Source organism: Microtus pennsylvanicus, chromosome 16 (assembly GCF_037038515.1).
Source record: "Microtus pennsylvanicus isolate mMicPen1 chromosome 16, mMicPen1.hap1, whole genome shotgun sequence".
NCBI classification, from domain to species: Eukaryota; Metazoa; Chordata; class Mammalia; order Rodentia; family Cricetidae; genus Microtus; species Microtus pennsylvanicus.
In genome coordinates, this window is record NC_134594.1 from 7,540,443 (window position 1) to 7,565,186 (window position 24,744).

Consider the following 24,744-nt stretch of genomic DNA (forward strand, 5'->3'; position numbering starts at 1 on the left):
AAAAGGCTTATGGCACAGTATTCCCAGGGAGGTCGTAGAACTATCTGATGACGTTACTGATAAAAGTTTAACAAAAGAGGTCCTTCCATGGGGAGGGGAGAGGCAGGGAGGGGAACAGAGAAAAATGTTGAGCTCAATAAAAAGCAATAAAACAAAGATGTCCTTCCACTCAGAATCACCTTTGATGTGAGGAGTTCATTAGTGCTGAGTTACAGTGCAACGGGCTCTAGTGCTGGCCAGCGGGCCTGATCACCAGGACTCTTCTTGAAAACATAGGCAAGCCAGTTTGTATCCTGAGCGTCTAAAAGTTGGAAACTTTCAGGACAGATTCCTAAATTTTTAAGCAGGTTCTGGCATAGCCCAGGCTGGCCTCAAACTTGCTGTGTAGGGGAGGATGGTCTTGAACTCCTGATCCTTTTGCCTCCACTGGGCCCCCTTCATTTCCGATGGACTGTTTTCTTACGTGTTTTCTGAGTTCCTGATGTTAAACCAACCAGTCAAGAATAAGACCATTACCACAGTTTAAAGTCAAACTTGAAGCAAGCTTTAATTAAATACTGGCCAGGTTAATGAACTCTCTAGCCAAGTCCATCACTGGTTTCCCAGAAAACGGCCCCAGGACATGGTTTGTAGGGGCTTAAGTATTTTCCATCAGGTCCGATCATACATCTTGAAATATTCCCCAGCTGAGCCTTCCGCCCATGTGTGTTCAAGCACATCCGGTGTTGGGTCAAGCAAACTTGTTTAGGGGAGTGCAAACCCAAGCATTTTTGTTTTCTGGATCTCTTAGGTATAGAAATTAAAACACAAAATGTAACTTTGACTCTCACGCTGGGTTAGTCCAAAGGTATTATTAGTTCTCTGAAGCCATTATTTTTTTCGTCTTTACCCTTGTTTTCATTCTGCATTCAATTTCACATTTTCCTTATTTTGATTTTTGAGGACGGCCTTGAAGTATTGCTCAGGCTGGCCTATAACGCACTGTCTAGTCCGTGCTCCCATTCACCACAATCCTTCTGCTTTTTTAGTTCTGGGTTTGCAAATATGTGACTCTATGCCTGGTTTCTTTCTGTAATTGTTGTGACCCTTTAATTGTCTGTTTTACAATGTATTTGTCCCCCAGGAACCTTGCCCCAGCTGTCTCCAATAACTATCTACAGATATTTTTACTGTGTCTTTATTTTCTAGATATTCTGCCACTCAGTTTCGACTTCCCCTTTTCTGATGTTCAGGGAGAGCGCTTGCATTTTGAGTGGGGGTTAGAAAGGCTCCGGGTCGCCACGGAAGGTGGCGAGCTGGCTCCGCCCCCGGCGCCGGGCTGCTGGAGCCCAGCCCCTCGATCCACAGCCACCCCGGTCTAATCAGCCAATCGGTGCCTTTGAAACACCCGGCTCTGTGATTGGCTCTCGCGGAGACGCCCACCTAGCCTTCGGTGCAACGGTGGCCGACCGCGGTCAAGAGGCTTGCGAAGCGAGGGACGCTTTCACGAGGACGCCGGGCGGATTTTGGTGTCCGGCCGGGCTGTGCGGAGATGGCGGCGGCGGCTCTGCTGGCTGTGGTGGACAGGAACCAGTTGCGGCGGGTCCCGATCCTGCTGCTGCAGCCGAGGTGACGGTGGGGGCGGCGGGTTCGTGCGCGGCCGGGTTGCGGGGGCGCCGGGTCACGTGAGCGACCCTTCAAGTGTTTGTGTGGTTTTGGTGGGCGCTGTCCCACTTCAACCGGTTGGCTCTTCCCCTGGTCCCTTGTCATTGGCTGGTTTCTGCTCTGGCGTTTGGGAGGGTGGCGCTCTGAGCTTGCGGGATTTGGCACCCGGCAGGGCTATTCCTACCGCAGAGTGCACAGCTGGAGGCATGGGCCAGGACCCCCTTCCCAAAGTCTCTTTTAGCTCAGCTCCCCCATCTTGAGTGCAGTTCACGGGATTCCCATTATTGGAAGGAATCAAATTAATGAGAGCCACCTTGCAGAGGGCTGAGGAATTTTGTCGAAAGCCGTTCACAAGTTTGAACAAAGCTGTACCCCAGATACTTTTGGCGATGAAGCTCCACGCTTCGTGGACAGTAATTTCTGCAGTGAAAACCACCCACATTTTGGAATAGCAGCCTCCCAGTACCCACCTGAGGGCAAGATTGCCCTGCGGGCAGAAGGCTGGTCTCTCCTACCCGCAGCTGCTCACTGTGTGTTTGAACTTGGCCAGGTTATCTTATGTCTTTGCTTCAGTTTCTTCTACGTGGAAGTAATGGTGCTCGCATCTAGCGGAGATAATATTAATATGATACTAGTCCTCTCTTTTGTCCAAATTAACAAGTGGATAAAAATTTAACCAGATGTGGTCCATATGATTTAGTCAATTAACTGACTTTGAAGAATCAACGCTTTTCTCTTCAACAAACAGAGGTAGATGCCCTGACTTTTCAGTGACTTCTTAGACTCACCCGTATTTTAGGTAAGAAAGATGGTGAAATTAGTGCTAATGCTGTTTCCTTTTCTTAAGTTTCCAACCACTGCCTCTGACTCATTCTCTTCTCTGTTCTCTCAAAGTCTGCTTAATTGTCCGTAAAAAAAAAAAAGAAATCTTTGGTAGCTGTCATCCTGTTAATAGTTTCTAGAATTAAAACTCTAACCAGCATGGGATTTTTTTTTAACCAGTCATGATTCTGCTAATCTCAGAGAAAAGAATCCTTAGTAGTACGATTCTAGGTATGAGAATAGATGCTGTCTTAATTGGTGCCATTATCTCATGGCAGCAACTTACTTATCTTGATTAAATGTTTTAAGATGTAGCAAAAATAACTGTAAATAATAGGATAGCGCAATCAGAACATTGTCAGGATAGAGGATTCTCTAAGAACTATGTTTTTCTGCCTGTCCTGTCTCAGTCTTTACTAGCTGAAAGGAACATGCTCTCAGTGGGCCCATTACGAAGTTGCTGTTTCGTAAGCGTGACTGCCTGGAAAGGCCTTAAACCTTAACTTACTCGAACAGGTCAAAGGGAAGTCAGTGCTCCAAGTTGGAAAAGGTCTCATAAAGATCAGGAAAGATGTCTTCCTTCTTGAAGATCAAGAATGTGAGGTGGGTTGGGTTGAAAAGATTTACGACAGCACCAGTCTCCTGGAGAGGCCAACTGCAAAGCTCTCATGCCAAAGACGTGTCTTCCCGGTTTCAAGAATGACAACTGATTAAGTGTGTTTAGACAAAAGATTCTGTCCCACCTGGTCCTGTAGCCACTCAGTCCCAAAGAAACACACAGAGGCTTATATTAATTGTAAACTGTTTGGCCTATTGTTCAGGCTTATTGCTAACTTGCTCTTACAACTTAAATTCACCCATAATTCTTGTCTTTGTTTAGCCATGTGGCTTGGTAGCTTTTCTCACTAAGGCATTCTCATCTTGCTTCCTCTGCATCTGGCTGGTGACTGACTCTGCCTTTCCCCTTCCCAGAATTCTTCTAGTCTGGTTGCCACCCCCAACCCCCCACCCCCCGCCCATGTTTCCTGCCTGGTTTACTGGCCAAACAGTGTTTTATTAAACCGATACAAGTGACAAACCTTTACAGTATACAAGAATATTATCCCATAGCAGTGTGCCTCAAGTGACCCTTGGGAAATCACCACTAGTCCTGGTGATTGCACATTTACATGTAAAGTGTATATGCATATTATTGCAGATAAATAATATCTAATGCATACTGTGATCTTTGTGCTTTATGATGGAACTAAGCATCAGTCTATAGTCAACTGTGGCTTTGCTTGGAAAATTGTATACTTTAGAGCTGAGAAGTATCTTTAAGATTGCCTCTTACAGAATGGGAGCTATAGGTTAACACTTGACTAGCAGGTGTTTGTGGCCCTCTATCTGTAAAATTTATTCCTTACTATTTAAGTTTCCTCATTGAGGGGGTATTAGTAAAAAAAGATTGAGGCACCCCAACGTGATCTGACCGTGGGCAAGCAGTGCTGAAGAGAAGCTGTGGGCACTAGGCCATAGCCAACATTGCTTATTTCTGTTATTCTTGCTCAGCTTCCTTCCTTCAATTCCTCTGCCTTTATATCAAAACTGTCTCATCAGAGGTTTGCATTCAATTTGCTTTTTCAAACTGTAGTTTGATTAGCATATTTGATTCAATAAAATAGAACAGATAACAAAGTGCAGAGTGAGAGTAATCTTCCTTGACAATTGTGTGTGTGTGTGTGCATGCATGTGTGCGTGTGCGTGTGTGCGCGTGTGCTGGGTGATCTTCAGGCAAGCTTTATTTGTTAAAACATAAACAAAATATCCCTACATTTTACTATTACTTACAGTCCAACAAAAGGTTTTTAAACAGCCGAGGTAGATGATTCTAAAGCGCCTTAGCCTTGTAATTGTCTCTCTGGCCATGTGCCAGCTTCAGATGTTAAACAGGATAGGTGACTCATTCAAAGACCTTGACACACAGGGAACCTGGCCAGCACTCAGCCTCCCGGGTTCTAGGTAGGTCTTTTTCCATGGAGAGTCTTAACAAACCACCTTGCTAATGGGCTTAGGTTAACCTTTCGCCATATCTGGACTTGTTTGTAAGTTTTGAAAGAGCAGTAGCTGATCTTGTATATTCTGATTAATTATAATTCCATTTGGGTTTATTTTATAGGGAATGGGCTTGGAAGCAGAGAACCATGAAGTATGGGACAACCCCAGGTACTGGCAGACTTGGTTTGGCATTGCTTTAGGATGTGAGCCAAGAAAAAGAAATACGTAATCTTTAATTTGTGCACAGTAGAATTAGCCTTGCGTAAACAAGCCTTCATACTTTGGTATTTTCATGATAACTTTCTAATTAATTACTTCAGTCACCAATTTTGCCTTTTATGTCAAATCCTTTTTGTTATTGGTGTGAATTTTGATGTGTAATGATGGACAACATTTTCAATTTTTTGTTTGTTTGTTTATTTTTTTTTTAAGACATGGTCTCCCTACATAGCCCTGGCTATCCTGGAACTCACTATGTAGACCAAGCTGGGTTTGAACTCACAGAGATCTTCCTGCCTCTGCCTCCTAGAGTACTGGGATTAAAGGAATGCACCACCACTGACTGGCCACAAAACATTTTTTTTTAAAGAAAAACTTTATTTTAAACTGTCAGCATTTATCTCATTTATGATGATAGAAATGTTTATCATAATATTTTTCTAGATCAGACAGTTTTATTACCATGGTTAAAACAAAAGGAAATAGTGAATCTCTTTGGCACTCAGAATTAAATATGAACCATCAGATGACTGTGCAGGCGATATTGCAGGGACCGTTGCCCGCTATACTGTATCATTTCTTTATAAAATGTGATTACATAAGTGTTTATCTTATGGATGAATCCTAAGTGTGTGAACAGGACATCATCTTATGAATAGCTTTTTAAGAAATAAATTTGGAAGAGCTATGCAGATGGGCAAAGAAGTGGCCTGTGCTGTTGGACACATTTGGAACGCGTGTCTTGATTAGGTTTAGACTGGATTCTAGTACTGGGAAGGAATGAAAACCAGCCACATTTCAGGCAATAGCGTAGGAAAGCCTTGAGAAGCCTGTTGATCTGACCGGATGAGAACAGCTCTCTGGGGAGATGGCTGAGTGATATTGACTGTAGAGAGCTAGAGACATGAACGAGCTGGAGCCGCTGAGAACACAGATGTCACCCACGTAGAAGGGGTGGCATTTGAGAGTAACAACACAGCACATGACACAGAAGAAAACTGAGAGCCAAGTCATGTCTCCTTCACACGTGTTTCTGGATGTCCGTGTCCTGAACTCTTCTATATGAAGATCATACAGTCTGGCTTTTTAAGCTTTATGTAACTTTTACTGAGTAGCTTGAGTTTGATTAATAGAGATATGATACTTTAGTGAACAGAAAAGAAATCCACTGTCTAATACTAAGGGTGATTTTGAGCGTCAGTGTACCGGTTTCGTCAAAGCCTTTAAGAGCTGACTAGTAACATATTTTAATTTCTCCTTTCCTAATATCACTTGTGTCTTGCTTCATGGTGTCTTAACAGGAAGAAGCATTGCCAAGGTCCTCATTGCAAACAGAGGAGAAATTGCTTGCAGGGTGATGCGAACAGCCAAAAGGATGGGCATACAGTCTGTGGCTGTTTACAGTGAGCCCGACAGGAGCTCCATGCATGTGGATATGGTACGCTGCTAAGAGCTGGGAGCAAAATCTTGTTGGCGATTGCATGTATCGGCCTCTGTGTCCAGTTTAGTTCTTTACGGGGCAGTTGTTGATTGCAAGTGTTAACTAGGTTCCTTTAGGTAGGTTCCAACTTCCTGGACCAGCTTCAGATGGCTTCTTGGTTTTGTTTTTTGTTTTGTTTTGTTTGTTTTGTCATAGTAAACTACTCTGTCTTGTTAGAAATAAGTTTTCCTCCTGTCTTTCAGGTCTCTGAACCTTTCTCCTTTCTCAGTGTCCTTTCTGGACCCCACCCACTTGTATGTATTCGACCATTACTGTTAAAGTTCTGATGTCGAGACTTGCCTTGACCCTCCTCCTTTCTCACTGTGTTTTTTATTTGATCATTTGACCTCTCCCTTTGACTTTGTGGAAAACCCCCAGATTTCTGTCTGTAGATCAGCCTTCCTTTTGAACACGGGTGTCCAGGGACACCAAGCTGCCCATTTGTCAGACAGCAAACCAGTATGTCCTGACGCTGAACTCTAGCTATTTTATCTACACGCAGCTTGATGGTCTTCACACTTCCCTTCCCAGTGCCAACACCTCTGCTGAAGCAAATAATGGTGCAGAGACCTGGGTCTGGTTCAATGTCCCCTTCCTCTTTTCCTCGCTATTTAGAGAGCACTAAGGGCTCCTCCCACTTCCTCCTGCCCTCTCTTACCTGCACTAGAAATCAGGCCACTGTCTTGACTGGAGAGTGCTGTTGCCTTCTGAGCCTTCTTCCTGTTCCCCCCTGGTCCTCTTAGGATCTCTTTCTTGCATGTCAGCCAGACCAAGTTCTGAACCAAAATTGTTCACATAGTTTAATTGCATTATGATCCATCAAGATAGGAAAACTTTTAAGAGACAGACAGCTAATTCTTGGTGTTGGTGAGGATGGGTAGAATTGGTGTGTTGATGGAGATGTTCGTTAGTGAAACCTCAGTGCTGATGAACCAGGAACTTCAAAATGTACACATGTGTGACCCTGCCCTGCAAACATTCTGCTTGGTCTGTGGCTCCAAGGTGTGTGTGTGGGGGTACATAAAAATGCACAGAGTTATATAAAGAATTTTTAGCCTTGCCTGTGTTCAGTGCTGTGTGTCCTTCCTTCCTTCCTTCCTTCCTTCCTTCCTTCCTTCCTTCCTTCCTTCCTTCCTTCCTTCCTTCCTTCCTTCCTTCCTGTATATTTTACTTTCATTGCTTCTCATGGCTGACTGGCACCTTCCTGGCTTCTAGCCCTGGGCATTTCCCTTTCTCCCTCCTTTTCTTCTCTTCCCCTTTGTCTAGATTTCTCCTCCTACTTACTCTCTTTGCCCACCAGTCCCACCTATCCTTCTCTCCTTCAACTATTCATTCAGCTTTTTATTAGACAAATCAGATACCTTAGGCAGGCAAGGTGAAACAAATTCAACACACCTTTACATTGTTAACAAAGGCAGCAGAAGCAAATGTAACCCACCTTCATATAGTTAAAGTAATACTCTAGAACAGAAACAAGCGTAGCATATCTTTGCCTAGTTAAACAAATTTTTTGCAACAAGTAACTGAGGCTAGTATTGCTGTCTTTAACAGGCGGATGAAGCGTATTCCATTGGCCCTGCTCCGTCTCAGCAGAGCTACCTTGCAATGGAAAAAATCATTCAAGTGGCCAAGAGCTCTGCAGCACAGGTAAGAACTGTGAAAAAGTTTATAATGCAAAGCAAGTAAATTTTGTATAGTTTATGTAAAGTTACTTCTGTGTAGGCATTTTCTCTTTCCAGCCAGTTTTTGTGTGTGATTATTGAGTTATCTTTGAAAACTGTATACATTTCTGTATACATTTGTATACATTCTTCTTCCTCAGCCTTTTACTGGGTCCTCTGCACTTGAATTCTTTTGGGAAGTAGATGGAGGGAGAATCTAAATCATAAATTAGAATTGGGAGAGAGTTGAGCTCTTCTTCCTCAAAATTCAGGTGCTTTGAACATGAGATGTTTGGGTTTAGGTCATTTTTGCACAGAAACAATAAACAAATCCCTCCTCCCAGGCTACAAGCCTTTGATGTCCTTAATAGCACATCAAAGTGTGTGGGGTGTTCTAGGCTGAATGGCGTGGCTCATCGAGTAAAGGTCCTTGCTGCCAAGTCTGTCAGCCTGAGTTCAGTGGAAGGACAGAACTGATTCCTCGAAATTGTCCTCTGACCTCCACACGCATGCCTCACCACACACACACACACACACACACACACACACACGGCCAAAGATGCAATAACAACTGTTTAATAACTATTACTCTTTTAACCAAATATATGCCTTAAATTAAAACAGGAAAGCTATGTCTTATTTGTGTTTCTAAATTTAATTTGTATTGAGTAATAGCCACTTCTTGATTTAAGCATTTTTAAAGTTCAATTATTAAAAAAAAAAATAAAAAAAATAAAGTTCAATTATTGAAACTTTAAAAAAGTTTACATAAAGATAAAAAAAATTTATTGTGTATGTAAAGATTGTTCTAGAGATAACCATACAATTCATTAATTCCACTTTAAATTTTTATTTATGTGTGTGTTTGTGCACATATATGTATGTATATATGTCTGTAAGTGTGTGTATATGCCTGTGTGTGTCTGATGTAGGGGTTGGAAACTTGTGAATGTGAAGGTCAGAGAACAACTTTGCAGAGTCAGTTTTCTCCCACCGTTTTATGGCTTCCAGACTCAAACTCAGGTGTTTGCTTTCGGTGGGCACTTTACTCACTGAAATATCTCACTGCCCTATTAATTGTACTTCTAGGTATATATAGAAGAATTTATACTAGGGGCTCATATTTGTCCACCAAGGTTCACAGTCATGTTATTTTAGATAATAAAAAAGTAGAAACAATTCACACATCTGTGAACAGATTTGTGGATGACCAAATCTGGAATATACATGTAATGAAATATTGGCACTAAAAATGTTGAAGCTCTGGTACAAGTTGCCACATGGATGTGAAACCAGCTAAGTTAAATGAGCCACAGACAGACAAGAATTCCATCAACAGAAGATATCTAGACTTGTAAGTTCATAGAAATAAAAAGAAAAATAGCGGCTGCTTGTTCATTATGTCTGGGACGGGGGTAAGATTTTGGAGACAGGTGATGACAATAGGAGGGCATCCTCATTGTCAATCATGTGCTTAGAATTGCTTGAACTGGTACCTCCTCAGCTGTGACTTGTTTCTATAATAAAAGGTACAAGGCTGAGGGTAAACTCCATGGTAGACTCCGTGCCTAGCACACGCGAGGCAACATCAAGTGAAAAAAGAAATAAGCTTTCATGGTGTAAAACAGGCTTCAAAATTCAGCGTGAATGTTCTAGAATCTCTGTGGGAGCATGTCATGACAGAGGCCTTGGTGTCTTGTTGGCCACATCTGGACCTCCCCAGAGGCGGGTGCAATGCCAGCACCAAAGCTCTGCTAGCCAGTAAATTGGTTGTGCTTTCTCTCTTTTGTAGGCCATCCATCCAGGATATGGGTTTCTTTCAGAAAACATGGAATTTGCTGAACTCTGTAAGCAAGAGGGCATTATTTTTATAGGTCCTCCTTCATCTGCAATTAGAGATATGGGAATAAAGAGGTAAGCATATAAGACAAATTGAAGTAGTCTATTTTATTACAACGGGTATTTTTTAAATTAATTGTTCCTTGTGTGTGTTTGTGTGTGTGCACATGCAAACATTCCACCTTTACGTGGGTTCTGAGGACCAAAGTCAAGGCTCACAGGGCAAGCATTTTGCCCACTGAGCCATCTGGCCAGCTCCATTCATAGGCATTCTAAACTATGCTCTCATTGCTGCTCTTCTGGCATGTAGGAAAACTCCACTGAACTATGGCAAACATACGGGTAGTTAGTGTTTTAAGATCTATATTATCTGTCTGGGGTTAGATGATGGTGGGATGAGCTACCACGTGAAGTAAGAAGTAAGGGCCAGGGTGTAACAAGGACTTCGAGTGTGTGCTGTAACATTGGTCTCAGCCTGAAGTCCTCCCTTTACTTGTGCGATGATTCTTTAAACAGTGGTGATTTATTGATACCACGGAATTGGGACATCTTGGTATCTTTACTCTAAAGCACATCCAAGTCCATCATGGCGGCTGCTGGAGTTCCTGTTGTGGAAGGTTACCATGGCGAGGATCAATCTGACCAGTGCCTGAAAGAGCATGCTGGGAAAATCGGGTACCCTGTTATGATCAAAGCCGTCCGTGGTGGAGGAGGAAAAGTAAGGTTGTGGGTACCTTTTCTACCATTTCTGGCTAGAGGTCTGCGATCATTTTGTGGTCACACCATTCTTTCTTTCTTAGGGCATGAGGATCATTAGATCGGAAAAAGAATTCCAAGAACAGTTAGAATCAGCCAGGAGAGAAGCTAAGAAGTCGTTCAATGACGATGCTATGCTAATCGAGAAGTTCGTGGACACACCAAGGTCAACTGCTGGTTTGGGGTTTTTGGCTTTGGGGTGTATGTGTGCAATGCATGTGTAGTCTGTAAGCTATGGTGTTGTAATACTATATGCATTCTTGAAGTTCCCCAGCTCTGCCTCTGTAATCCTGGGTTAGAGGACAGTATGCTTTCATCTAAATATTTTTTCTATGTTATTAGAAAACTCATGTGTAAACACATAAGAATCAAAATATGCTCAAAATAACAGTGAATAGGATAATTTAAAACATAATGTTATTATACTTCCAGGCATCTTTCCGTATCAGTAAACACTAACTCTGTCTTAGTGCCTTTGTTCAAGTTGGAGTGGCTCTGAGACAGTGATGTACCAGAGTTTGTTTATTACTGGTGAAACCAAGGATTTTCTTCCGGTATAAATATATTCTAAGAATCAGTGTAGTTACAGAGCTGCAAGCATCAGTTGAGGAATTTAAAACAACAGAACTTGTTAGTTAACTAGAGCCAGTTATGAAGGTTTTTGTCATCATTCTGTGTTAGCAGGTAGTAGCCCTCATGACTAACACGGACTCTAACATGTGCCAGATTCTATGTTTCAATACTCTAGGTAGTCTTATCGTCCTAATTCGAAAGCCCCTCCCCCCGGTTTCAGTTTGTACATCAGGGCACCAAGCAGTAGAGTGACTGTTGCTGCCTGTGGTCGCCCAGCTACTATGTTGTAATCTGAAATTTGAGTTCAGAATTCATATATATTATTAATATACACACAAATATGTACATATATTAGATATAAATATGTATTTTATATATATATATATGTATATATATGTAAAACCTTTAAGTCAAGTGGAAAGAACAATTCATTTGTGAACCATGCATAGAAAGGCTTTACCTTGCAAACAACGAACTTGGAGCACTAAGTTCTTTCCTTAAAAATAGCCCAGGAAGGATTTTCTTTAACATTATCTTCTCCTTAAAGAGGGCCCTGAGTTGTTTTTGGATTTTTCTTATGCTGTTTAAAAGGTGGAACTGTGGGGCTGGAGGGAGCAGTCTCAGCAAGTAAGAGCACTGACCACTCTTGCAGAGGATCTAGGGTTAATTCCCAGCACCCACCCAACAGCCCATCTGTAGCTCCAGTTCCAGACCTCTTCTGGCTTCTGCGGGTCAGACGTCAGGCGTGCATGTGATGCATAGACATACAGGCAAAACACCCATACACATAAAACAAAAATAAGTAAATCTTTACAAAAATTAGTGGAACCATACCTGAGTGTGATACATGAAATTTAATTGCAGTTTGATAACTAAAAAATAAATCCATTTAAAATAATTAGAAGAGCACAGCATGTGCTTCCTATTAGTGGGAAGGCAGAAACAAAAAAGATTCTAAGTGTTTCTTTTTGTAATAGCTTTCAAAAGAAAATAGAAGAATCAGCATCCTCTTCTGTGAGAACTCTAGGAGCACTTGCTGGACATCCCAGCGAGTGTGACTCAATACAGGAAATACTGATTATCTGATACAGGGTCTCCCCATGTAGCCCTGGGCACATGCTGACCTGGAGCTCTCTATGCAGAGCCCTCGAGCCCACGGTCCTCCCACCTCTACCTCCCAGTGCTGGGATTAGTGACAGTCATCCAGCCATAGAAGTAGGACAAATAGCTTGTGTGGTGGTGGCGCATGTCTTTAATCCCAGCAGTGGGAGGCAGAAGCAGGTGGATGTCTGTGAGTCCCAGGATAGCTAGGGCTGTTACACAGAGAAACCGTGTCTCGAAAATCAAAAAAATAGAAAGTAAAGTAATAGGACGAATAACCAACTATCTGGATAAATAGCTAAACGTATCTGCTCGTGTGTCTGTGAAACTTAACACGAAAGGCAAATAGAAGCCATGGGGCGGAAAGCTGCTAGGGCCTGGAACTGAAAAGCCCGCCCCCGAAGATATGTGTGAAGGCTTAGTTCCCAGTTTGGCATTCACTGGAGGAAGAGACGCCTGGTCTGAGATACTTCAGTCCTGGTGGATGTGCCCTTGGGAGAGACAGTGGTACCTACCCCCTACTTTTCTTTCTTAGCTCTGAGATGTACTTGACTCTGCTGTGCCCTTCCACCTTGCTGAGCTGTCACAGGCCCAGGGTGGCAGGGCCAGTTGGTTGTGGATTAAACACCAGCAATCGTGGACCACAAGCAGCGACAGTACTTTCTCTCTTCCTTTTTAGTATCTATTTTTAATTATTATTTACTTTTAATTTTTGATATTATAATTACAACATTTCTCCATTCCCTTTCTTCTCTCCAAACCCTCCTACGTACCCCTTGTTCTCTTTCAAATTCATGGCCTCTTTTTAATTATTACTACATGTATATATGTGTGTGTGTACATATATATGTATACATACACCTAAATACAGTCATTCTGTATAATGTTACTTATATGTATGTTCTCAGAGCCAACCATTTGGTATTGGATAACCAATTGGTGAGTTGTTCGCTGGGGAAGACTATGTCTCCCTTTCTCAGCATTCTTTAGTTTCCCAGTGTTCTTTGTGTAAAGTTGGGGCCTTGTGTCCTTTCCACCATCCCTTTGGCATGTCTGTTGTCCTTGTTCAGCTCAGGTCTAGGCAGTCAAGTTGTGAGACTTTATGGATGTAGCTTCTGGCATTACTAGGAGATGCAAACTCCTTACAATCGTCCCTACCCCTTTCCTACAGTGTTCCCTGAGCCTTAGATGCAGGGATGCTTTGTAGATGTATCTGTCCATTGGGAATAGGCTCCACAAGTCTGCATATTGGTTGGTTGTGGTTTTCTGTGATGGTCTCCATCTGTTGCAAAGAGAAGTTTCCTTGATGAAGGGTAAAGACTACACTTACCTGTGGATTGAAGGCCAGTCTTTAGTTTCTTGTTAGGGATCATGCTGGTTTAGTAAAGCGGTGCTTGTAGGCTCTTATTCAAGACTCATGACTTTGCCAGCCTGGGTAGTCAGCTAGGACCAAGTGATGTATGAGCCGCATTTGTATAGGCATTATGTATGTTCACTCTCAGTATGACTTGTCAGAATTCTGATAGTTTTTTAAGCTCATTATTAAAGTGCCTTTTTGATTTTTTTCATGATTTAAAGCCAGTACATTCTTGAAATACTAATGATTTATGTGTCTTTTAATTATTTTTAGCTCCTTTATAGATGAGAGGATTTGATTTCAGTCTTCCATTGTTTATAAAATCTTGTTGAATGTGTATGGTTCCCTCAGTCATTAAGTCCCAAAGAAATCACACAGAGGTCTACATTAATTATAAACTTATTGGCCCATTAGCTCAGGCTTCTTATTAACTCTTATAACATATTTAGCCCATTATTCTTGTCTGTGTTAGTCACATGACTCAGTACCTTTTTCAGTGGGCAATCACATCTTGCTTCTTCTGTGTACAGAGGGAATCTGTAGACCAGAATTCTCCTGTTCTCATTGTCCCACCTCTACTTCCTGTCTGGTTGTCCCACCTATACTTCCTGCCTGGCTACTGGCTAATCGGCGTTTATTTAAAATATAATTGACAGAATATAAACCATTGTCCCACACCAAAATCTGACTGTAAAAGTTTTTTATTATTTTTAAAGCTGGTTATTATTGATCTTTTTATGAACTGTAGTTTGTAGTAAATTTTTGTAAACAATTTTATCAGTCTTTGATTTTTTTTCCTTTGTAATTAATGCCTATTTTAGGTCTCCTGAATTTTCACTCTCCTTTCCTACCAGTCATTTCAGACACATAAACTAGTTTTCTGTAGTTTCTATAGTACAAGTGGAAACCATATTACTTGGACTTTACAAGATTGTAGCTGTTTCTAAATCTATAACCTCAACATGGAGTCTAGAAGGTCATATCTTTCTCAGAGAAAAAGAGCAAATCTTGGTCATTTTGGTCAACAGTTTGGGTTGATAAATGTAAAACCTCTGAAACCTTAGTGAAGTATGTTAACACATTGGTTTCTTTTTGAAATAGGCACGTGGAAGTCCAGGTGTTTGGTGATCACCATGGCAACGCAGTGTACTTGTTTGAAAGAGACTGCAGTGTGCAGCGGCGCCATCAGAAGATCATCGAGGAGGCCCCAGCGGTAAGAAACCTGAAAGGGCATTTCTGGGGTTCTCTGGAGTGCAAACCTTGTTCAGTCTTCATGTCTATAAAGACAACGTCTCTCATCCCTAGCATCTGACTAGTAATGCATTGCAAGACTTTGGTGCAAAGCTGAGGATCCATAGGGTTGGGGAGTGATGTGTGGGTTACTGTTCTGGGATCAGACACAGGGGAGCCCTGCTCCTTGTGACACAGTCCAGAAAGATCTACCTCAGTGCAAGTATATGACCAAGAGTTAGCAACTGGGCAGTGATGTGAGTAGACAGTTTAACCTGTAATTAATTAGGACTGATTGCATGAATGAAATGGAATGATCTGGTCAGTTGGACATCACTTTCATGGAGAAGACTCTTGTTTTAACCCCTGTTTTAGCATGTTCCCCAACTGTGTTAGTCATCTTCTTGCCCAACAGTTACACTGGAGGGAATGTAGTCTCTATTTGACAACTTCCCCTTAATACTGTTTCTATCCCTTAGTTGGTCAGGTTGCCAAGAGGGTCAAAGCCAGGGCTTCCTATTTTGAGGATTCTATTTCTGTGGAGCTTACAACTGCCATTGGTGAAACACCAGTGGTTTCTAGTTAACCAGCTCTTACCCTACTCAAAGTAGAATTTTTATTGCAGAATATATTATATATTTGAAGCACATGTCAACAACTTCAGGAAGGCTTAGTTTTTAAGCAGTGATTACTTGAATGTCTATGTGCAGAACCTTGTTGGAAACAGTGCCTGTAGAAGTAGATGGCATCAGATTCCGTTGCCCCCCCCCCCTACAGGTTGTGAGCTGCTTGTTCTGGAAATCAGACTCTAACCCTCTGCAGGAGTAATACATACTCCTAACTGCTGACCCATCTTTCCAGCTCAATCCTTGGTCATCTTCTATATAGTTATGAAGGTTGTTATGCAAACACCAGGATAAAGATATGTAATTGTACTGAGTAATATGTGTGGTTCATAGACATTATTAGCAGAAGCATTCAGTTTTGGTATATTGACAGACAGGTTGGTATATTAGCTTTTAATGCAGTTATTTAATATACACTATTATTTAATGTGCATTTTAATTGTTTTTGCATTCTGGTGGAAATGTATAGAGATCAAGTACTAGTGGGGATTATTTTTACTCTCTCCCTGTAGCCTGGTATTAATCCCGATGTAAGAAGAAGGCTGGGAGAGGCTGCAGTCAGGGCTGCTCAAGCTGTCAAGTACGTGGGAGCAGGTATGTCAAAACTTCCTCACAAAAATGATCTCATGTCAGGAGACAAGAAGGATATGCGTCAGGCTCCTGGATGTTTTTACCGTATCTGCAGTAAGAAATACACTCTTAAGGAACAAACATTTCCTAACCAGTACTTCGCCTAATCAGATATGTGGAAGTTTGGTACTTCTATTTCAAAAGAAAATGAATAAATTGAGCCGGGCAGAGACCTGGTCTGCAGAGCTAGTTCCAGGACAGGCTCCAAAGCCACAGAGAAACCCTGTCTCGAAAAACCAAAAAAAAAAAAAAAAAAAAAAGAATAAATTGTGTTTCTCTTTCAAAATGATTAAGTTTTATTTTTAGAGCGTAGTTCCTATTTGTTTCTTTACAGAGCTGAGAACTTTGCCAGGGCCTCACATGTGCCAGGCAGTAGCTTTACCATGGAGATGCACCCAGAGTCTTTAAGAGCAATTTCAGGTCACAGCAAAGCTCGGTGATAGGCTGTAAGCTGTAAGATGAATTAAACCCTTCCCCAAGCTACATTTGAGCAAACTAGAGTGTCAGTGCTGTGGATTGTCGACCACTTGTTATCCCATTGTTTCATTTGTTCATGGTTCATCTTGCATTCTGGCGATAGACCACAGAGCCTTGAGTGTGCCAGGCAGGTGCTGTACCAATGCACGACATCTCGTCCCTCATTGTTTGAATTTTTATTTCCCTCCTGAGTTATTTGCCATTTCTATATCCACTTTGATAAAGTTTCAGAGTCTTTCACCCATTTTTTTTTTGCTGTTTTTAGTCTTTTTTATATTTGTTTTATAGATACTCAGTCTGTACTTGGCCTCTCACTTTATTTAGAAAGTCTTTTGGAGAGTGTATGTTTTCAATTGTGATGAACTCTTACCTGTCAGCTCTCCCATGGGCTGTGCCTTTGGTGTGTGTGTGTGTAAATGTCATTGCTATACCCCAGTTTGCCTAGATATACCCCAGGTGATCTTGTATGTTATTTTCTAGGGCTGTGGTTTTGCAGTTTTCATTTAGACATATTATCTGTTTTGAATTAATGCTTATGAAGAATATACAGTCTGTGTGTAGGTTCCTTGTTTTTTTCGGAATGTTTTTGTTCCAGTGTCAGCATCCCAACAAGTTATTTGTGAATATCAGTAAACTGACTCTAAAGTTTATATTAAGAGGCAAAGGACCCCAAATAGCCAACTCAGCAATATAGAGAGACTGCAATTATATTGCCTGTACCCTTTGCCATAGGTTAGTATATTTACGTGGTTCTGCGTTTAGGCTTGTTTTTCTAGTCCATTGGTTCATCTCCTCGTTTTGCAATACCATATACTCTTGGTTTAACTTTAGCCTTTATAGCAAGTCTTAAAGTCGAGAACTGTTATTCCTTCATCTTTGCTATTTTCCTGTATTGTTAACTCAACAATTGATTTGGGTATTTTACATTTTTTAAAGATTTATTTTTATATGCATGAATAGTTTGCCTGCATGTATGTGTGCACAGTGTGAGCGTGGTGCTTGCAGAGGCCAGAAGATCATGTGAATCCTCTGGAACTGGGGTTACAGGTGGCCATGATCTGCCATGCGGGTCTTTTGTTGCGTATTTATTCTCTGTGTACGTGTGTGCCCTTTTTTGTTTTTTGTTTTTTTATTTTCCTTAGAAGTCTAACTGGGGTGAACTAGAAACCCTACCATGTTTGGATTTCCCTTTTCTCAGCCTCAGTCTTTTCCTTAGCTACTCGTCTGATTCCTCAGCTTGGCTGTTGTGAGCATAGCTGAGCAGATGGTTGTACCTGTGTTCTCACATGCACATAGGTGTGCCTCAGCACACAGGAGATCAGGGGATGGCGTTTGAAAGTCAGTTCTCTCTTCCACCGTGGGATTGAACTAGGGTCGTCACACTTGGCAGCAAACCTTCTGAGCCATCTCTCCAGTCCTTTGTTGTAATATGTATTGTTTGACTCCTAATTTTTATTTTATTTTTTTTAAAAAAGAAAACAAACTATCTTTTTTCACTTTACATACTAACACCAGTCCCTACTCCCTCCCCTCTTCCCATTCCCACCACCTTCTCCCCTCCACAGCCCCCATCCACTCCTCAGAGATAGTAAGGCACACTGCTTTGGGGAAATCCAAGGCTCTCCCTACTATATCTAGGCTGAGCCAGGTATCCATCCAAACAGAATGGGTTCCCCAAAAGCCAATACAAGCAGTAGGGATAAATCCTGGTGCCACCAGTCTGCCCCAGCCATACAACTGTCACCCACATTCAGAGGGTCTAGTTTGGTCCTGTGCTGGTTCCTTTTCTGTCCAGCTGGAGTTGGTGAGCTCCATTAGCTCAGGCACATTGTCTCAGTGGGTGTCTCAATCATGGTCTTGACCTCTTTGCTCGTATTCTCATTCCTCCCACTCTTCAGCTGGACTCTGGGAGCTCAGTCCTGTGCTCCACTGCGGGTCTCTGCCTCTGTTTCCATCATTTGCTGGATGAAGGTTCTGTGGTGACATTTCAGATATTCGTCAGTCTGACTACAAGGCAAGGCCAGTTTAAGCACTCTCTCCACTATTGTTTATAGAGTCTTAGCTGGGGTTTTTTGACATCTATAACTGGATAGATGCTCGCCCAGTCCCACTGGGCCAGTTTCTTTCTTACCTGCCGGGACCTACAGCCACTTATGGAATAATCACTCAGAGGCTAATATATTAAATATAATTGTTTGGTCAATGGCTTAGGTCTCTTACTGGCTAGCTCTAACTATAAATTAACCCATTTCTAATAGTTTGTATTTTATCATGAGGCTCATGACTTCCCAATAATGTTCCGACCTCTTTCTCCTTTGGTGGCTACATGGCATCTCCTTGAGTTTGCCTACACTTTCTCTGTGTCTTTGTTTGGACTTCCTGCCTAGCTTTACTTTGTTAAGCCATTAGCCAGAACAGCTTTATTCATCAGCCAACAAAAGCAACACATATACAGAAGGACATTCCACATCAACGTCTGTTACTGGATTATTGAATTAATTTGATATTCTTTCTTCCTTTCTTATACATTTGCCATTACTAATCCATAAGCACTGTCTCACTGTCTCTGCTACATCCATTCATTTTAATTATATTTTCATTTAACATAAAATAAAAAGTTTTTTTTAGTTTTCAGGTGTATTTCTGACGTGTGTGTGTGTGTGTGTGTGTGTGTGTGTGTGTATCTCGCTGTGGCTTGGTCATCAGTTGGGGCCTTGGTGTATGATCAATCCCTTGTTAAGCAAAGTATTGCTGAACATGATGGTCACCATCGTTGTCAATTTGACAGGACCTAGAGTCACCGGAGAGACGAGCTGGCTGTGCCTGTGAAGTATCGTTACTTGAGGTGGGAGGATCCATGTCAGTGCTCCAGCCTTCATTGCTCTCTTCTTCCTGCCTCTGGACAAAATACGACAGTCTTGTCACCGTGCCTTACTGCCATGACAGACTGTCCCCTGAGCCCTGAGCCCAAATAAACCCTCTGATGGTTTGATGAAGGATTTTGTCCCAGCAAGAAGGAAAGTAATGATTCGGGGACAACTATGTCATGGTTGGGTTGAGGCACAGTTTCTTAAAACTGGGCTGGGATATAGCTCTGTATCATAATATCCATTCATCATACTTAAGGCACCAGGGTATAACTTTCACCGTTGAGAAAGAAGAAAACAATAGTAACAGCAACAATGTATTACATCCAGATACAGAAACACTGCAGCAACTAATTAAAAACTTTTACTAGCACAATACTAGTAACAAAAGAGGAATAACAAAAGAATAATAAATTAAAATATTTAAAAGGGAATGAAAAATGTAGGAAAAGTTTATTTTTGGAACAAGGTCTCACTGTGTAGCTCTGACTGGCCTGGAGCTTACTGTGTTGTCATGGTGTGAAAGAAAATGACACCTAGAGGGAGTGGCACTATTAGGAGGTGTGGCCTTGTTGGAGGAAGTGTGTCACTGTGGAGGCGGGCTTTGAGGTCCCGTATATGCTCTAGCCATACCCAGCGCGACAGCCCACTTCCTATTGCCTGTGAGTCAGATGCAGAACTCTCAGCTCCCTTCCGGCACCATGTCTGCCTGCATGCTGACTTGCTTCTCACAGGATGAAAACTAAGCCTCTGAACTGTGAGCCACCACAATTAAATGCTTTCCTTTAAGAGCTGTCATGGTGTTTCTCCACAGTAATAGAAACCATAACTGAGACAGAAGTAGACCAGGCCAATCTCCAACTCACAGAAATCTGCCGCCCCTGCCTCCCAGGTTCTGGGATTAATGGTATACAAGGCTAGAAAACAAAAGTTTAGAATTTAGGGGGCTGGAGAGATGGCTCAGCGGTTGAGAGCACTGACTCTTCTTCCAGAGGTCCTGAGTTCAATTCCCAGCAACCACATGGTGGCTCACAACCATCTGTAATGAGATCTGGTGCCTTCTTCTGGGGTGCAGGTACACATGCAGGCAGAATACTGTATATGTAATAAATAAATAATCTTTAAAAAAAATTTAGAATTTAGAAATTTGTGCTACCTGAAAAAAGAGAGAGAAAGAAGATCAAATTAAGTATAAACACTGTAGATCGTGTGTTAGCCTTGGCCTAATCCTTAGCATTCCAGAGAGAAGGAAAGACAATAATAAAAGGGAAATAAGCAGGAATGATCCAGTTAAAACATTTTAGAGGCAAAATTACACGCTAAGAGAGAAAGGGTGCACAGAACTAAAGCCTGCGCAGGCCCCGGCAGGCTGTGGCGTGAGGTTCTGTCTGCATCACAGAACACTGAGTTCTTACCACACAGGCCACGGCCACCTTCTCTCTCCAAGGTTTCTCTCCCACACTGCTGGCCTTGGCATTTCAAGGAATAGCAGTGCAGGGATGGATGGATGCATCAAGAGCTGGAGTTCCGGCTGAGGTCAGGACCGTGACAGTAACTGTGATGCTAAAGCCCAGAATGCAGTGTTGCTGATCTCCAGAGCCTGGGTTTCACCACCTATAGAGGTTGGTTTCTTAATAACTATGCAGTAAGAGAATATTCTCCATGTGTGTACATATAGTACACATAAGCATGTCTTTGTTCATATTTAATATAATTTATATGCCAAACTAAACAGGGATGCCATCGTTTCTTTCCCTCGTACTGTGACGGAACCTAACAAAAGTTACTTAAGAGAGGATTCATTCTGGCTCACACTCAAGAGTACTGTGCACTGTGGCCTGAAAGTTACAGGAGCAGGAGTCCAGCTGGTCACTGTAAATACACAAACAGGAAGCAGACAGTGATGAATGCATGCTGCCAGGCAGTTCCCTTTCTTTGCTTACGTGGTCTAGGATGCCAGGCATGGATGCTGCCACATACAATGGGCAAGCCTCCCACCGCCACTAATCATAGCCAAGCTAATGCCCACAGGCATACCCAGAGGCCCTGTCTCCCTGGTGATTCTAGATTCTTTCAGGTAAGCAGTGAGGGGGAGGAGAATTTACACACACACACACACACACACTTACTCTAATAAGATTCCCAAGTGATCAGCTGAGAAATCAGAAGTAAAGTGCTCTTTATTTTTATATAAGCACATATATGGAAAAATACATAATCACATTCACTGTTTCTGTTATTTTAAACTGTTCATTAAATCAACTAGCAAGCAATTAAAGCAAAATTAGTTCATTCTACTTTTCCTATTTATTTTCTGATGGTCTTCCTTTCCATGGACACGTATTTCTTACAAATCTGGCATAATGATTGCATTCATTTGACAAAAATCAGCTCACCTGTACTTAAGATAATTATTGTATGAAATTAAACCTAATAACCTGAGGGATGTTTGTTGACCATGCACTAGGGTCTGGGGCCCATTCCCAGAACTGCTAAGAAAAAAACTTGGGGAAGTATTGTAGATCTTGATAGATTACCAGTAGACTTGGAGTGGCCTGCAGCTTAGATACTGAGCAGTTAAAAAGTCTTCCAGTGTGTCCCTAGCAAGGACTTTTCTAACCGCGAGTAAGGGACAGAATTGAAGACTGGATTTAGGGCCCAGTGCATCTGAGATAAACGACCTGCCATGCAGCTACAGCCCTGTTCCTCACGAGGACTTTAAGAGGGAACCACGGGAATCAAGGGGGGGGGGGAGTTAGGCCTTATCCAGAGTTCACGGCACGAGGCTCCTGGGGTAGGTATGTGGGACAGTAACTCATAGTCCAAACACGTTCTCATTACTACAGCAGATAAGACTGGCACATAATTTGGGCTCAGCATTTGCTCAGAATTCCAAAAACATTTTCTATGCTACGTTTCATAAAGTTCTCTATTTTAAAGTAAGACTCATTTGTGCTGCAAAATATGGCATTTTCCTCATGAAATACAAACCCCATACCATGAATGAAGTCGGCAGCAGTAAAACTCGGTGTGCTACATCGTAGAAAATCTTTTTAATGAATTTTTAAATTATATTTTTATTTTTCTGTGTGCGTGGGTGTTTTGCCTGTGTGTGTGCCTGTGTACTTTTCCCGTGGAGGCCAGAAGGATGCATCAGATGTCAGTTGGTCCCCGAGTGGGTGCTGGGAACTGAGCCTGTGGGAGGCCTAGTGCTCTTCGCTGCTCAGCTCTTTCCAGCTCCCATCCTAGGAGTCTTGATTTGCTGCTGCCTCTGAACCGCTGACGTGTGACAACTGCGTCTTCCCCGCTAGGAACTGTGGAGTTCATTATGGACGCAGAGCACAATTTTTATTTCATGGAGATGAACACAAGGCTGCAAGTGGAACATCCTGTCACCGAAATGATCACCGGAACTGACTTGGTGGAGTGGCAGTTCAGGGTGAGGTTTGCCTAGTGACGCAGTCTTGGGCTATGGGTGGAGCTCACTGATAGAGTGAGTGATGCCTGGGCTCAGTCCCAGCACTGCCGGGAATAAGGTCAGTGTTGAGAACACATTATGTTGTGAACTACTTTTATGCTACTTAGGGTATTGCTCACCTTTGGGGTTGGGATAAGGACAGGAAAATGTAAGATTAAAAGAAAAAAAAAAACTGGCCGGGCAGTGGTGGTGCACACCTTTAATCCTAGGAGGCAGAGGTTGACGTATCTCTGAGTTCAAGGCCAGCCTGCTCTACAGAGCAAGTTCGGGAAGGCCGTGACTGCACAGAGAAACCCTGTCTTGAAAGGGAAACAAACTGCATGTGAGGCTGCAATGTTATTGGCACTGTGGGAACACAGATTCCAAATGATCAGTTCCCTTCATCTTAGGTAACTGACCCCATAGGCCCTGGGCTGCAGGCAGGTGAGCTGTGTCCTTCTATCTTGTCCCGATCCTGTGGCCAAGCCTCGTGGTCTACCTAAGGTCACAACATTCTGGGCCACGCCACTGTTAGAGGTGAGACGTGCTAGCCGAGATGAAATGACCTAGGGAGCTGGGAATGAAGAGCGAGGGGCAAGGTCTTCTAGCAACAGAGTGATCCGTGTATAAAGTTCATTTGCAGACTGCTGTCAGCCCGTGAGTAGGGGTGCATTTGTAGTGGCCATTCACAGCCAGTGTTCAGTGTTGTAGTCTTTGGCACTGCTGATGTGTCTACTACACACCGAACACACACACACACACCGCACTAGATCTATATGTAAAAATATGAGAGTATTTAATATGAATATTCTTGATTTCTGTGTGATTCTTGGTTCATTTTATGTACTGAGTCTAAGTTATTTTTTTCCGTACTTTGATGATGAACTCATGACATTTGGATAACTTTGTCTTTTCAAAACTTCTGTGGACAATATTGTCATGTTTCTTTGGTGAATGATTGGTGGTTCAGATTGAGCCAAAAGATTCTTAGGGACCTTGGAAGCTAGAGAAAACTAGGCATACTGAGCTACTAAACATTAATAGTGTCAGATAAAACTAGCAAGTGTGTTTGTTTCTAGAATCAAGAAGAGGGATTTTTTTTTCCCCCTGAAGCAATAACCAAGTGATCCCATGGGCTCCTTGCAACTGAAGACAAAGAATTGTAGTTATTTAAAGTATTGTGAGGGTTGTTGGTACTGCTGTTGTTTTTATTCTAACTTCGTTGCAAAGTTCTCAGGCATGAACTTTGTAGGTGACAGCATCGTGTTGCACCGTCAAAATGCTGGACACCTGACGGGTCTTCTAAATCATGGAGGAATTGTGTTCCTAAGCCTTTAGGAATGAGAAAGAAAACCAGGGATGTTTTTATTTCTTTTCTTTTTTAAAAAAAAATATATTTATTTATTTAGTATACAATATTCTGTCTGTGTGTATGCCTGCAGGCCAGAAGAGGGCACCAGACCCCATTACAGATGGTTGTGAACCACCATGTGGTTGCTGGGAATTGAACTCAGGACCTTTGGAAGAGCAGGCAGTGCTCTTAACCTCTGAGCCATCTCTCCAGCCCATGTTTTTATTTCTGAATCTCAGGAAATTGCAGGAGCTTCTGAAAAGGAAGCTAGCTTTAATCATCCAAGGACACACTGCAGAAATGAAGGAACTGGGGCCTCATGTGGGCACGAGGTGCCCTGGAATCATGCATATGAAAAGTAGGGGACCTTGACAGTTGATGAGTCAAGAATTCGAGCTTCAGTCCTGCCTCTAGAATCAAAGACTTGTTAAAATGAGGGTTCAGCGGCTCTCACAGCTGAGATGGGGTTACAGTACAGGGCCAGCAGGGCTCAGGATACTAAGGAAATCAAGGCTTTCGGATGCTTCGTGTCTCTCTGAGAGGGAAAATGGTGCAGAACTCCCAGCCTGAAGGTGTAGCTAGGGCCACTCTCTTGAACTCAGATGAAAGCCAGTCAC

At 42.4% G+C, this 24,744-nt stretch overlaps 1 protein-coding gene across 2 annotated transcripts in view; it reads left to right on the top strand.

Annotated features, from left to right (window-relative positions):
* The first annotated feature begins 1,422 nt into the window (after positions 1-1,422).
* The window catches only part of Mccc1 (methylcrotonyl-CoA carboxylase subunit 1), a 41,758-nt gene continuing 18,436 nt past the window's right edge, over positions 1,423-24,744 (top strand). Inside the window, exons 1-10 of one of the 2 annotated variants that reach the window (XM_075950379.1) lie at positions 1,423-1,608; positions 4,625-4,671; positions 6,024-6,160; positions 7,754-7,849; positions 9,656-9,777; positions 10,273-10,420; positions 10,503-10,624; positions 14,591-14,702; positions 15,858-15,939; positions 22,631-22,758. In XM_075950379.1, coding sequence (XP_075806494.1) covers positions 1,532-1,608; positions 4,625-4,671; positions 6,024-6,160; positions 7,754-7,849; positions 9,656-9,777; positions 10,273-10,420; positions 10,503-10,624; positions 14,591-14,702; positions 15,858-15,939; positions 22,631-22,758 — 1,071 coding nt within the window. In that variant the 5' untranslated portion in view covers positions 1,423-1,531. Of the gene's footprint in view, positions 1,609-3,005; positions 3,070-4,624; positions 4,672-6,023; positions 6,161-7,753; positions 7,850-9,655; positions 9,778-10,272; positions 10,421-10,502; positions 10,625-14,590; positions 14,703-15,857; positions 15,940-22,630; positions 22,759-24,744 lie in introns of those variants that run through there. The other variant, XM_075950380.1, reaches the window with a different exon arrangement.